The 15,489-nt window shown below is 41.1% G+C and overlaps 1 protein-coding gene across 2 annotated transcripts in view; it reads right to left on the bottom strand.

Annotated features, from left to right (window-relative positions):
* Positions 1–28: 28 nt before the first annotated feature.
* Positions 29–15,489, bottom strand: part of LOC106957086 (protein Dok-7-like) — a 30,492-nt gene continuing 15,031 nt past the window's right edge. The window contains exons 6-12 of one of the 2 annotated variants that reach the window (XM_015048294.1): positions 11,174–11,293; positions 7,424–7,534; positions 5,720–6,579; positions 2,525–2,579; positions 2,192–2,323; positions 1,661–1,870; positions 29–1,090 (exon numbers count right to left, since the gene is read on the bottom strand). In XM_015048294.1, the coding sequence (XP_014903780.1) occupies positions 954–1,090; positions 1,661–1,870; positions 2,192–2,323; positions 2,525–2,579; positions 5,720–6,579; positions 7,424–7,534; positions 11,174–11,293 (1,625 nt within the window). In that variant the 3' untranslated portion in view covers positions 29–953. The remainder of the gene's footprint in view (positions 1,091–1,660; positions 1,871–2,191; positions 2,324–2,524; positions 2,580–5,719; positions 6,580–7,423; positions 7,535–11,173; positions 11,294–15,489) is intronic. The other variant, XM_015048296.1, reaches the window with a different exon arrangement.

Below are 15,489 nucleotides of genomic sequence, written 5' to 3'. Positions count from 1 at the left end.
GAATTTTTTTTTTCTTTTTTTGGTAAACAAAGAAGCAGCTAATATTTACAAGCCCTACAGAAGTAACATTATTATATGTTCATGACACATCTTGTTTTTTTCTTCCACAGAGACATTAGGTAGAAAAGTGTAGCTGTAATTTGAATTTGCCAAATATTGAATCGCTTCTTATGTTAGAAAGCAGGAACAGCTGAAACCCAAATTACGCTTCCCCCCCCCACCCCCCCTTCAGCAGCGGCTCCCCTCCGAGAGCCACTGCAGCAGAACCATTGATTGCTGTGATGAATAATGTCAGCGACCGGCTGATTGCTCAGCCGTGTCCTGCTCGGGCCACATGGGCTCGGATTAATGTCATTTGCACCGGGGATCCAACTTTAAGCCGCTTATTTCAATCGAACGCTTCGCCACTTTGATGCGGAATGATAGCTCGGCGAGTTGGGACTCTTTACAGTCGATTGTTGGTTTCAGCGCAACGAGGAGGGCTTGATCTCATCGTGAGATCACATCCTGCTGCAAACTCAGACGGCGGCTGTTTATAAATGTCATCTCAGCTCAACACATCATGGCAGCCTGCTTTTGTTTGTCTAAATCAACCACGACTTTGGTGCCGTTCCTTCCTAATTAAGTCAGTTTTTTAAAAAAATCCCCCCCTTTTGTAAAAAAAAAAAAAAAAAAAAAACTGAACAAAACTCAATTCCTTAAGTTAAGTGCCATGCAGTCAAATTTCTGTCAAACACTAATTTAAAAACAAGTTGCACTTTACAAGACGACAGCAGCAGAAAGACCTCCCACACACATTTTCTTGCTTGTAGTGGAATGAATTGCTTGTGGAAACAACTGCGCCGGTGAACCTGTGGGTGTGTGTAAGTGCAGCAGCGATCGGTCCGACCGACTGGGAGCGGGCTGCGGTGGAAAACCTCTCTGAAGTGCTTTTGGAGTTGGGCGTCGCAGAGTCAGTTGGGTGGCCCTCGCCACCTGCTCTCCAGCTGAGTCAGCCTGTCCTCTCTGCCCTGAACATGCTCCGCCCCCACTCTCTGAGCTGTTTCCATGGCAGCGATGTCGAGGTGGGCGTACCTAATGGAGTCATCTTCTGGGGAGGGGGGGGGGAATGTTTGGGTGTCATTTCACACAACATCCTTTAACTTATTGACAGACAAATTTAGAGAAACACACATTTGTTGACACTTGATTAGGCTGGACTTCTGTTCTGGTACTTAGGAAATAAATTTTCCATTTCTGTGTTGTTGTTTTTTTAATGACTTCTGAATTATTGCGTATAGTTTCACATGTTAATGTTTTTTTTTTCACTTTAAATAGTAAAAATAAATTTTCACTTTTGCTATTAAAAGAGTATTAAATTTCTTCATGTGTCCCTTGCTAATTTAACTTAATTAGCATGTATCTTTAGCATGTATTTATGCACTTTTAATCAATGAGATGTTGATGTAAATGGAGTTTAGGGTTCTTGTATAAAATAGCGAGGGCACAATGCAGTTGGCAATCTGCTTTACTGCAGCTGACATTTCCTAACAAATCAATAATCAATTAACATCCACATGCGGTAATGCTTTGCAGGAAAAGCCAGGAGCGACAATGTGCATCCAGGAAAAGGGGAGAAAAAGAAAAGAAGACAAAAAGCAGTGATTTGTTTTGTTCTTACTGTGCCTATAGAGCTGCAGGAGGTCATGTCTCACAGCTCTGAATGGACTGGACTCGTGAGCCGAGCTGTGCAGGTTCAGCTGCGAGTACAGCAGCTCTGTGGTCGTGGCCTGAAGGGCAGTAGATGGGATGTTAACGTAGTTCCCACCGTAGTCTCTGTGAAGGCCAGCGGATGGAGACGGATGAGATTCTTGGACGGACGGGAACACAGCTGAAGAAAAACATGTAAACAAAGTTTGCATCGTTAATAATTAACTTATTAAAGAGTGGGTTGTAGATGTAGTAAGTCGGGGGGGGAACGACGACCCAGACATGCTCTCCAACTTCCTCTGGAAACTCCCAGAGTAGCATCTGATCAATCCCTGATCAAATGTCCGAATCACATAAACCGACTCCTTTCAATGCAGGGAAGCAGCAGCTCTATTTCAGCTCCTCAAGCTGTCTCTGACCCTGAACTCAGTATTTTATTTCAGAAAATTAACACAAAAAATATTTCCATTTAACCAAAAAAAAAAAAAGACTTTTTACTCACCACATGCTGATATCGTTCTGAGCGTACTAAGCGTTAGGGGAGGAAGTGAAGGAGGAGCTGAAGGTGGTGAACCAGACGACATCCTATCCAGACCTTTGACCTCAACGCCCTCACCGTCTCCGAGTTTCTCTCCTGCACGAGAGTTTGTCAACAGTTTGTGACATCCATTTTGGATTGAGGTCATTGAACACAGCCATGAAATAATAGAAGGTTTTATTAAAATGAAGTGCAGCTTTTAAAAAAAAATCTTTTCTCTTAATATAATCAAAAACAAGTAAATATGTTAGAGTACATAAACGGGAAAATATTTGTCTTGCAGTTCATGCTACGCACCTTGTGTCTTGGTAGAAAAGACAGAAGAAAGATCTGTTAATAAGGAGCCATGTTCCTAGAAGAAATGGATTGAGATGAAAAGAAAAGCATGTTAGAAGAAATTGGGAGAAACGCGCATCATGCCATCAACAGCAAAGTAAAAGACAGTTTCCATTGTTTTACAAAGTGTGGCATACACTTTTATTATGCCCTTTTCCCCCTGATTACCCTAAATGAAATTCAACATATCACTTTCAAAATGTTATTACAGATCATCTGAAAAGTGTGCAGCTGTATTCAACCCCTCTACTCTGATGCCCCAAATTAAAATCCACAGAAACCAAATGCCATTTGAAGTACTCTCTTCAGTAGACAGAGAATACTTGTTTTGAGTAATTTAATCTGAGTTAATGGATCCAGTTGTTCTTTGAAGGCGTCCAAGGTTTGTTAGATACAAGGTTCCCAAATGTTTCCACGCCACGGCCCCTGAATGCCATTAGCTTGTGGCCGGGCCCCCATTTACAAACCCCATACGTCGCCCACCACGAGACGTAATGACGGCAGCATCATCCTGGTGGGATCTTAGTTTTGTCTCAGGGTATGATACCATTCAGGAAACATTAAAAAAAAAGACTGGACTAATGCGATACTTTTCCACTTGATGGACTCGATGGTGCTTGAGCCTCTGCAGAAAAGCTTTTTTAACTTTGTGTTGAGTTTTTTTTTGTTGTTGTTTTTATGTGGCTCGTATATTCTGTCTGAAACGAAGTAAATAATGATGATGAGTCAGAGGCCTGAAGTACAGGCTGAACAACGTGCAAGAGCGTCTTTCATCATCATTTAGGGTGATTACTTATCAGAGCTTTTTTTTTTTTTTACACTCTTTGAAGCTGTGGTGTAATGTAATATAAACCAAACAGAGCAGACAGACGAGCACTTTAGTCGAGGCAGTAAATTGTTTTTTCCTCATACTCAGTCGGCTAGACGGACAGTAGGAGGGAGACAACTGCTGCAGACAAAGAGGCTTCAAAATGAATTAATAGAGGAGCAACAGTGAGGAAGAGGAGGGCAGGAGGTGAAGAAGAGAGGATGCTACAGAGTTGAGAGGCGGCGCTGACATCTTCAGAGGTGGCAGACGGCAGACAAAAGGGTGGCAGCCCACTCCTGGAGAAGTGTCTGACAGCGAGCCAGTTTCACCATTTTCTCCTCCCCACAGCCTGTAATAAGGCAACCAGCCAGGTCTTCAGTTACATCATGTGTCACAGTTTGTCTTTAGAGACTGTACGCCGCTTACGGAGTCGGGATGCGAAGGTTTGTTTCATTCTGACAAAGTTCTGACACTTGAGGAACGAGAAACAAAGAAAAGTCATCCGTGTTTCATTCGGCAGGACTTTCTGGCAGTTTCATCACCTCTCATTTACTCCATCAGTCACCTTTTGCTTCTCCTCACACATGTTCGGTTTAACAAACAGAAAACGCACGTTCACACAAATGATTAGGGGGGGAAATTAATTAATTAAAAAAACTCGCCGCGCTTCCGCTCTGATGAGTTTTCTCGGCAACAAGAAGAAGCGTCTGTCCACAAACCCAGCGGAGAATTAATTAGCCGCAGCGCGGGGGATGTCGTCCGGGAGCTTTTCAGGTTTCAGACAAACATATGAAAGAGAAAACAACACGGACCAGCAGGCGGGCTGGTGATGGACACCTACACTAATAATAATAGGCCTCTTGCTTCTGTGCTTCAGCTCAGTTACCTCAGAGCATTAAAAATACTTGGCTTTGTTTTACTGTCACCTCTGTGCGGAGCTTGGATCTACTCAGCATGTGTCTCTACCCACAGTTCTCTGACCAAAGACATCCAAAGTCATTCGGACCTGATAGTTGTATGTCCAAACTTTTAGTGTGAGAATCAAACATCCCTGGAAGCAGGACAGACATGTAGACTAAGAGACAGGCTATCAAGTCAGGAAACGCAAATATTTGCCAGTCCCCGTCTCTTTCCTCATGCATTTCTTATCCCGACCTGAAATCAGACAGCAGAATGACACCAAAGAGTCGCCCCTGTTTCCTCACAGTAGATAACATGTAATCTGTGTTTCTGGGGGGGGGGTTTGGAGCGCTGGGACTACTTCGACACTCCGTATCTAACTAAATCCTGCCCACGCTGCTTTAACATGCACTCCACCACCTACAAGATGTTTTATCTCATGTTTACTCCCCTAGTTTTCTTGCAGCTGATCTGATGTTTGAACTTATTGAATCTGATATTGAACTGGCTGCAGGGAGTGTAGGTGATGGTCGTCTTTAGTGATGATAGCATTTTAGCTTCCATTCCTACTTGTATCAAAACAATTCAGTTAAAACTTCAAGAAAGGTCACTGTTGTTCAATTTAAGGATTTAGCTTGTTGAATGTAAACAAATGACTTTTTGTTATTTTGAATTTAGAACAAAAAGCAGCTCGCTGTTATTTCTTGTTACTCAAAGATTTTCTTCTCTTATCTCAAAGGCTTCTTCAACTCTGGTTATAAGACCCGAGTCTCGTATGTCTTTAACTCGTGAGATTTTGAGCACCCGTGTAGTGCAACAGGAGTAAGAGGGATTTTTTTGCAATAAAAGGGAAGCTCATCAGAGATCAACGGAGCTAAATGCGGCATAATCCTGAAAGAAAACTGGTTAGAGGCAGCAGAAGACTTAAGACTGGGTTGGATTGGTAGAGACCAGACCAACGTATTGAGTCAGAGGGGCTGAATACAAATGCACTACGCGTGTTTCAGACTGTGGTTTGTCAAACACTTTTAAAATATGCAGTATAGCATATTTTTCTTTCAAATGAATGCATTTAATTCCAACCATCATGCAAATATTCCAATTAAATGCACTAAAGTTTGTGATTGCAATGTGACAAAACGTGGAAAAAGTTCAATAATTGTCCAAGGCACCGTGTTATTGTGATGTGTAAGGAAAATGGTGAATGCAAATGAAGATATATAGAAGTAGTTTAAATGGCTTTTTATGATTTTCTTTTTCTATCCAGGCTTACTCGTGTTAATTTCGCAGCGTCTCTTGAGAAGCAATCTCCGCCTCATCTACCTGGTTCTCCTTTTTTTTTTTTTTTAATTAACGTCCTAAGAAATAAACGGCTGGCTCCGTTTCATCGTTTAGTGGCAAAGCGGATCTCAGAAGGAGAAAATGAGAAAGTTCGAGCCTCCTGGTACCTGCGTTTCTGCCGGAACCGAGCTGCTTGAGGCCGCCTGGGCCCCGGGCGTGGACCCTCCTTCACTGTCCACAGGTGGCGCCCTCTCACTGCCCCAGGAGTGTGAGCGCTGCTTCATCCACTGACACTGAGCCCTCAGCTTACTGGGACCTCTCATTAACATCTGTTCCTGACCGGCGCAGGCCTTGCCTCCCAGGTCTAGTGGGGCTTTCTGTGCGGACGGTTCCCTCAGCGTCAGGGCCTGAAGAAGACTCCTGGGGGTGTCATACCACTGTCTGAGCAGGCTGGGGATCTGGTACTCGGTGCTGTGTCTGCGAGATGCTTGGGAGGCGCACCTGGATGGGCACGTGCGCTCCGGAACGACCGTGGGCTGAAAAGGTGATGAAGGAGGCATTGGAGGAGGTGAAGAAGGGGGATTGAAAGGAGCAGGAGGGCTGATCACTGACTCATCGTCTTCTCCTCCTCCTGCTGCTCCTCCTCCTTGGCTGGCCATGTCCAGACTCCCGTTGCATGAAGAATAGCTCCCAGAATACGATGACTGACTGCCTGTCGCTATTCCAATCCCACTGTCTAAGGAGCTCTGGCGGTCGCAGTCATTAAGCCCCCGAGGTTGGCGCTGCGCAGAAGACTGATGGCTCCCTGAGCCGTCCCTGGCAGCGCCGTACAGTCTGTCGTCTGACCGGGTCAAAGCCTTCAGCGCGGAGGAGCTCGACGACATCTCGTTGGAAAGGTGGGATCTGACCGAGGGCTCCACCCAGAACGGAAACCTGTGTCCGTAACTTGCATCCGACTGGCTGGATGAGGAGCTGGAGAAGCTGTGGTCGTCCCCGGCAACAGACGTGCTGCAGCTGTAAGTGGAGGCTGGAGAGGAGAAGAAAGCCAACAGGTTTAGATGAAGAGGTGGGTAACCACACCGACTGAGAGAAAAGTAAACACTGATGCTGTTTTCAAATGACTGATCCTGCAGAATGAAGTTCAACTCTTGTCATTTACACACCCTCCGGTGTTCAGATTCAGCTGTTTATCGGATACACTCTCAGTTGGGCTGCATTTTCCGCTAAGTACATTTTGCATTGCCATGTACAGTTATTTTTATATGTACATATGTTTGTAGTTGTGGTTTCTTGGTTTTTATTTCCACTTTCTGCAGGTTTAGAGGGAGACTTCGAGGTTTTGACTTGTGTTCTCCCTCTGTGCTTCTTTCTTTCCCCTCCTTCTGTCTCCTTTCCTTTTAATTATTTTCTTCTTTTCTTTGTCCATTACATTTCAGATAAACTCAAAGAAATTTCTATTTTAAGTTTCATCAAGTAGCCCATCATAGCAAAAGCCATAAGGCTCCGCTTGTGGAAGTAAATCTGTTGGGCCTCACCTTGACACAAAAACAAAGTACAACAACAACAGACAGGATAGGTTAGAAAAAAGAAACTAGAACTGCCGTCATTTGCTGCACTGATTTATAATTTACCCCCTAAACTTTCACTGCGTCTCCAGAGACAATCAGTGCAAATTAATTGCAGGACCTCTTCAGATGACTAACACACACATAATTAAGACAAAAACGTCTCCACAGTCTGCGGATGGACAGATGATGAATGGATTAGCGATATGTAGAACGGTATGAATGTCAGAGTTGCATCCTAAACTCCAAAACAGCTCATGAGCTGTTGGTTTAAAACCCAAAGGGAAGGTTTACAGCAGGACTTACATGAGCTGCTGGCCAGACTGCACTGAGACAACATGCTGAGTCTCTTCTCCAGCTCGCAGGTCTCCTGGCTGATCCGTTTCTCTGCGGAGGCGGGGTCCGCATCCCGACCTGCTGTTTATGCAGCAAAAGAACAAAAAAATAATGAGAAGAAAGGTCCAACTGATACAGGACAACTCACTCTGGTCTTTGGGTGATTTTTTTTTTCTTTTTTTAGATGCTTCTCTGCACACCTGAAGCAAATGAACAGCTCATCACCAGACCTCTGCACAACAGGACTGCATGCAGAGGAGGTAATGAAGCCATTTGATTCATGTGTTTGGGGGCAGGGATTCATCAAAGAGAGGCAGGAAGACCACAGTTGGTAGCTGCTGGGTTAGAAGCTGCAAAAACGTCTGGGACTGGGTTCAAAGTTCACCTTCTGGAAAATTAGCTTCACCAAACACAAAGGAATGATTGAAATCAAAGCACAGTTCCCCAGTCAAAGTCCAGACCTAAATCCAGTCAATAATCTGTGGTGAGATGGGAAACTTCATGTTGACTCTGAGATGAAGCCAGGATGCCAGGATGGGAGAAACTTCAGTCTCCAGATATGCAAAGATGCTAGATAAGTGTTGACTCAGGGGAGCAGAACACGACTGGACTACATTTTTTTTTTTGAAAACCATGGAGTCTTTTTTTTCTTTCACATCACAGTTATACACTAATTCATGTTGGTCTCACATGAAATATACATTAAAAAACTAATTTATTGTAGCATAGCAAAATGTTCAAAGCGCCATGTGTCAACCACACTAAAGCAAAACTGAAAGGATATTCAGCACTTTGCTCAATTTAAAAAGCTTAAATGACTAGAATGAAATGTTACCACTACAGAGTCTATTACAACAGTATAACAAATGTTTTTTATCTTTATTCATATTGTGGCCTGACATGGCCTTCCAGTCCATATTACCTCTTTATCACTATGATTCCACAAGATCGTGTAGCTTTACCTTCTTTGACAAAATCAATTTTTTTTTCCCAATGTATTAAGTGTTTCAATAAAGTTAAGGCTAAAGTTGAGAAGTTACATCATTCTTCTAAAATATTGCTCCACTGAGTGTAAATGTGACAAATACCAGCATGTCCCAACTAATAACCATCTAATTTAGACTAAAACATGAAGTAAAACCCAACTAATTACACAACTAATCCCTGACACACACACACATGCTGAGCCGTGCCTGTGAGCTCACGCTGCTGCAGGTCACAGAGCGTACGTGTCATCAGCCTCCTGGATCTTGTGCCTCTGGACGGCAGCTACTGCTGCAGATCAGATGCCAGTTTTCTTCACTACGCTATGCAAAGGGGTCGGGTAACATCTGCTAACTTCGCTGCTTAATGCTAATTATAGCTTATTCTCAGCACCGCGTGATGTAGGACTCAGAGAACACTGATTCAAGGTGGGTTGACACTTAAATCTAGAACAAAAATATTTACTCTCTTTGGGAGTTTGCTCAGCTTTTTATCTTTTTTTTTTTACAATATTCAAAATTGCTGGGATAAATAATCAGTTATACTTATCAAAAATAAAAATAAGGAATAGATAAATACTTAGACTAGATAAAGTGCCATGCAAATGCTGGCAATTTGAAATATTTCACTCATTGTGTAATAAATCTGTAAATATACTTTCACTTTCAGAAGTTAGTACCAAAAATCTGTAACTTTTTAATGACGTTTCCAATAGTTTGAGATGCGCCTGAATATTTCAAAATCATCCTGCAAAGTCTGCATGTTATTTGGCTGAAGAAGAAAAAAAAGGCTTCGCTCTCACAATGTTAAATGCCTCTTTTGCATTTTAGCAACCATTCTAAACATAATGTATGTGCATGAAACCAAACTTAGTTGTGAGAGAATCAGCAGAAAAGCACATGCTGACCTGCAGCAGTTTGATACCGTGTTGATCTATTACAAGCAGAATAAAACACATTTTAAAATACACGGAGAACATTCAGCACTCATTTTGGATTGAAAGATAATAAAAAAAAAACTGTACTTTTTGTCTTAAATTTTTTTTAAGAAGAAGTGAAAACACTTCCTCTGTCGCTATTTAGTTTTTGTGGGTGACAACAAAACAACTCCTAATGCCTCCTGAGACCTTGTGAGCAAATTGAACCATCTGTGTGTTTATTTCTCCTCCGTTACAGACGCTCAGAGCAAGTTTAGCACCAAAAACACTACAAACGCTTAAACTCGGGAAGGTGGGTTGTAACACATAGTGCTAAATCTGTGCTGGCGTCACCACGGAGCTCCTTAGTGTGTCAATCAGCTCCTGAGGCCCCCCTCCTGTGCAATCAACAATATGTTTCAATTGCACATCAGTCACGCACAGAAACACAACCCCTTAATCTCCCTGCTGACACGCGGGGGGGTTGTGTTTCCGTTTGCATGGCGCCTCGACACAAATGCTACATGTGTGCAACCGAACATGCAGTAAACCTCCGTCACAGGACACATGAGGTCACATACCGAAGAGACTGAAGGTCTTTAGCAGAAAAGTGTGTTTCCCTGTTAAAAGCCTGTTTTTTTTTGTTTGTTTGTTTGTTTGTTGTTTTGGTAGAAAATTATTTCCTTCAGCATTTAGCAACATGTTTCATGACTATGTTGCTCTTGCAACATAGTCATGAAACATTAATCGATAATCTGATGTGTAATAGCGGCAAAATGTAACGTTGTTGACTGTGTGTTCTACGACTTTGTATTTTTGTGTTTTTATGATGTAAAGCACTTTGAAATGCCTTGGTGCTGAAAGGTGCTATACAAATAAAATTTGATTGATTAATTTAATGAGAGGCTGATGAACTAAAGTGAGAAAAACATCAGAGTAGAAAAATGTAAAAAAAATAACGCTGTGGTAACGTTGTCTCACAATGTGCAGTCTTAAACTAAAAACTAAACATTTTGAGTCAATTTTACATCATGGCACCTTAATATTTATTCATATATAGGAACAACCATGACGTTACAAAACTGGGAATTGTTTTATTTCCTAAAAGAAAAGGACACAGAGCGTTACCATGGATCCTGCCAAGAGGCAGAAAATGGTGACAAAGGTGGGAGACGATGCTGAAAGATTACCACAGAAGAAGACATAGATAGTTTAAGCGCATGCACAGAGCCGACCCAATGTGTAAGTAAACTTTGCAACTAGTTAGGGCCTGCTGCTGGCCTGAGGCTGGTTTAATATGCACAGAACAGGTTAACAAATGTGCATTAATGTAATTTGAATTTACATCACCAGAATCCAAATGTATTACTAATTGAATCACTTCCATTGCTTGTTGTGCCTGACCTATGGTTTACACTTTAGCCCTGTGTATTTGTTAGTGTTCAGTTGGAGGGATGTTTTTTTTTTGTTGTTTTTTTTTTTTTTCCTGTTTGCTTTTGAACAGCTTTTGTTTGTCTGTTTGTTTGTTTTATTTTTGCTTGACTCTCCTAAATGTATAATTATGATGATGGGTGCACCTGGAAGTGAGCTCCCAAAGGAAAGTCCTCTAAGGGCCTCATACACAGTTTGGCGTTTACAATTACCCCAAAATATGTAATTGTACAATGAATTAAATGTGGAAGAACTGCTTTTGAGAACTATTGCTAACAGTTATTTCAAGAAATTTCTCATTTCTCATCTTGCTCATAAATTTTGGACCACTTTATTTTCATCCTTATTAATTTGCGTTCTTTTTATGTAGGAGATAATTTAACGCTCACCTGGCTGGTTGGTCGACACGCCATGCAGGGCTCGGCTGGGGGAGATTCCTCTGACGATGCAGTCAAATAAGAAACTGATCTGCTCTCCTTCTGAGCAAGACAGGAAGAAAACACCGGCCCCTGGGACACAGATGAATAAAATAGGAGTTTTTGTGAAGGTTAGGTTGTGTTTTGAGCCAGCGACAGCCCTTCCTCAGAAAGGTTGAGCTCGCAGTCAGTCTGCTGAAGCCCACACAGCGCAAACTGCAACAGAAACGTACAATAAACAGAGCAAAAGTAAAATAGAAATCATGACGCGTGGAAGGAGTGCATCAAAGAAAGAAGAGAGTGAATCTGTAGATTAGTTAAAGATAAATATATATCCATAAAACATTGGTTTTGTAAAGCTGCTTATAATGGAAAAAAGAATCTCAGATGGGAATCGTTTTATTTTTTTAAATAACATCTCAGTCATGCTTCGGCGGTGCTGTCACAGTCAGCAACTTTATCTCACGCTGTAAACTTTTGATTGAAATAGCATCAAAGCCGATCGAAATATGTTTTCAAAGTTCGGAGTTCAGTAATTGAGTTTCTCACTTGAATCGTCGTTCGGCTTTAATGTGGTGCGAGTGTCTCTGATTCATTAGTTCAGCTTATTGAGATGTTGAGACTGCTCAGCATAAGCAAAAGGCTCAGTGATTTAGAGAAACATCCAGTTTTAGCTGCGGCGAAAGAGACGCATCTATGATGCGAGACCCTTTGGCAATCACATGAATCCTGAAAGAAGTTAAACGTAGCAAATGCAAAACAGACAATCCAGTAATGACTCTTTGAGAAGCAGCCGTCATCTGATTACCATAGCTTCTGTTAATACACATTGCTCCGACTCTGAATACATTTTAGGTAATGTCATTGAGACATTTTAAACAAAAGCACCATAAGATGTCTGAAAGAAAAAATAATAAGTATATCCAATGGAAAAGTCTGTTTTCTGCTCAAGGTTACAGATTTATTCTCACAAATACACCAAATGTGGCCTCCACGCTTATCGACAAAAACCCTTCAAATGAATCAGGATTTTATTTATTTATTTATTTATTTATTTATTTTTTATCACAGTAGATTGATCTCATATCAATCAGAGAGTTTGGGAATTTTTCTAACGAGGATGCAAAGAGCTTTTGTGTAGTTTGTCAAAGTTTCAGCTGAAGATGAACCATAGTTTAGAGGCTGCTGTCTTCCATCCATTTCCTGAATTATGGAGATCATCAAAAATCTGACTTATTTGAATGGCATGTTTTCTGGTCTTTTCTATTGTGAAGAGTGGCTAAGAGAAATGTGCTTCTCTTAGCCACACACACACACACACACACACACACACACACACACACACACACACACACACACACACACACACACACAGCTCTGGAAAAAATGAAGAGTCCCCTACACTGAACCCCCATTGAAAACTTCATGGTTATTACACCAAATATTGGTTTCTGAACTCTCCCTGAGTTAAAACATTAGTATTGTTGTTTCTAAATGAATATGAACTTGTTTTCTTTGCATTATTTGAGGTCTTATTATTTTGACCATTTCTCATTTTCTGCAACTAAATACTAAATCTATGCTTGGAATTTCAGAGACATGTTGTCAGTAGTTCATAGAATAAAAGAACAATGTTCATTTTACTCAAACATATTCCTATAAAAAAAGTAAAATCAGAGAAACTGATCGTTTTAAGTGATCTCTTCATTTTTTTCCAGGACTATAGACATTTTTGGATGTGCCGTCGTTCAGGACAAAGCCAAGTTTTTAAGACGCAAATATTTCACAAGGCTGTATAGTTTTCTCCCTCTGTGGAGCTTTTATTCTGAGGCTTTGCTTCTGCAACAAAAGATGAATCTACTTTATGGCTTTTCATCTTTACCGAGGGTTCCGATAAGTGTGGAGGGCGCTGTGCGTAATATTTTTGGCACCCTGCAGATTTCTTTTTTTAAAGCCAAGCAGCCTACAATGGAGGAAAAGTTACAAGTAAGAAGCACGTCAAGTGGGAGGATTCAGCATTTTTGCCCATTTCAAAAACCAACAAAGCCACAGTCAATGTGAACAAAAAAAATTGATTTACCGGAAATTATTCTGGAATTACTAACTTGAAATTATTAGAATATTTTTAAAACAGTCGATTAATACAACATTCAAGACATAACCGAAAGTCTTAACAGAACTAATATATTTATCTAACTCCTGGAACTGGTTGAAGAAGGAAATATATTTTGGAGTCGTATAAACACAAGCAAATCATAATTAGCCTTTGTATTGTTTTTTTTGTTTTGTTTTTTTGAAAGAATACGAGTAATTTCAACAACTGTTTTTGACAATAAACATAATTTTAATAGCTAATTTTCTCTTTAAAAAAAAACAAAACAGGAAGGCATCATCAGTGCTGTACAGACAGGCTGTTTTCTGAATCAAATAAACAGTTTCTTCTATTTTGAATAAGCCTAATTGATGTGAAGCTGCATTTTGCGTTGCCGTATTAATGGATGGAGTGAGCATTCACCCTTCACCATCTGTCCCAGTTGTGCTGTTTTAGTGAGATTCATGAAACTGAGAAGAACAGACTTCTCCTCACCCCCCACAAATAGCTTTATTGGTTTCCAAGCACTTCCTGCTGGGAGGCCATGTAACAAGTTGCAGCCTCGGCTTCAAGGGAAAGAACAACACGAAACTGAGAGACACAGACACCACACAGTTCAAGCTCAGGCCACTTGCGTCTCAAGCACCAGACCAACATTCAGAAAGCTACGCATTAGTGGTGCGGGAGAGTTTTATAAAACGTTTTACATGAGAGCAAACATCATCTCCAACAGTGATCGGCTGCTGCAGACATAAAATATTTAGGATACTCCTGTGATTTCCTTTTATGTGTGTTGTGCTTCACGTTTTGAGTAAACTTTATTGGAACCAGTCGTTGCTTTGTTTGTCTCTCCTTGTCGCTTTTAAAATGAAAAGAAGCAATAAAAACTACAGGGTCATGATACAACCATGGAAACTATAGATGGTAAATTACTGCATCCAGATGGCAGGAGGTCGCTTGCTTCCACTGCAGAGGGAGATGGAAACAACATGGTGTCTGTAATTCAGAAATAATGTGTTGCTTTTCTAAAAGTCAGGATTTCCCAGGAATAACAAAAATACTCGTGCAGGATTTGGATGTGGTTTTAAACCAAGAATATTTACTATTTGCTGTGATCCTGAATAATTTAAACCTTTGTTAGAAATGGAGAGCTTGTGGAGTCACTGAGAACGCAGGTATTTTAAAGACAGCATAAACCAACTTTTCAAGAATTATCAGAAGCGTTAAAACTTTTTTGCGAATCTTCTGCTTTTTGCAGTCAGCACAGCTTCACAGCAGAGGAGTAAAAATAAAACATTTCACTCTGAAAAGTGTTGGAATGCAAGCATTAAAAAAAAAAAATGCCTAAAAACTAAAATCCTTGCCAAGCACCTAACAAAAGGTTACTTCAATTTTTTATTTTTCCTCAATTTATTCAAGTTTATGCATTTATGCATTTCTTCTCACCCACAGATGCTTTAACATCCATCTCCTGCAATTCAGTACGAATTAATCAGCATTTAGGATGTACTAAAGTCGGGTTTGTGTTCAAGCGTGCTTCCCCGCTCAAGCTAGCGCCAGCTGGACAGTCAGACATTACGATCTCTGTGGGTCACTCACTTTAATATAACCTGGCAAGAGCCGGGCTTAGTTGGACTTAACTTGCAGATACCATGTAAACGACGCTAAATATACAACACGCAGGAGAAACAATCTCACACGTGCAACAACGTACGGCCAGAGGAGGCATGTGTGTTTACACCTGCCGAGGGACACACAAAGGCTGCCAACTTTGCTTGGAAGCTTTGAATGGCTTTTATCTGGGGCGAGGAGCTGGATGGCTGTTCGGATTCTGCGGATGATTGTTTGCTACTGGGTCAGCATGCGTGCGCTAAAAGCGTTTGTGCCCTACGGGTTTGAAACGAGCACATGTGGACCCCGTAACCCAGAAAACCCTTCATCGGGTCGTTAAAGAAGAACCTGGAAACTTCTAAGAGGAGCTGATCACTATCTGGGGTTCAGGTGACGCTGAGAATACAACTTTTAATAGAAATATCCTACCATGAATCTGGCTTGGAATTCAATTAATAAAATACGTAACATAATGTGATTATACATTTTTTAAAATGTGGCAATATTTGTTAGATTTTACGCCAAATTTAGTCCTGGTCTCTTGCTAATTTGTCAGAAAGCCGTCTTTCTTCTGATGACGTAATGG

The sequence above is a fragment of the Poecilia latipinna genome, unplaced genomic scaffold, assembly GCF_001443285.1.
Source record: "Poecilia latipinna isolate Pla-1442-1.1 unplaced genomic scaffold, P_latipinna-1.0 Scaffold873, whole genome shotgun sequence".
NCBI lineage: Eukaryota > Metazoa > Chordata > Actinopteri > Cyprinodontiformes > Poeciliidae > Poecilia > Poecilia latipinna.
Note: the sequence above shows the minus strand (reverse complement) of the source record. Positions and strands in the feature narration are given on the sequence as shown.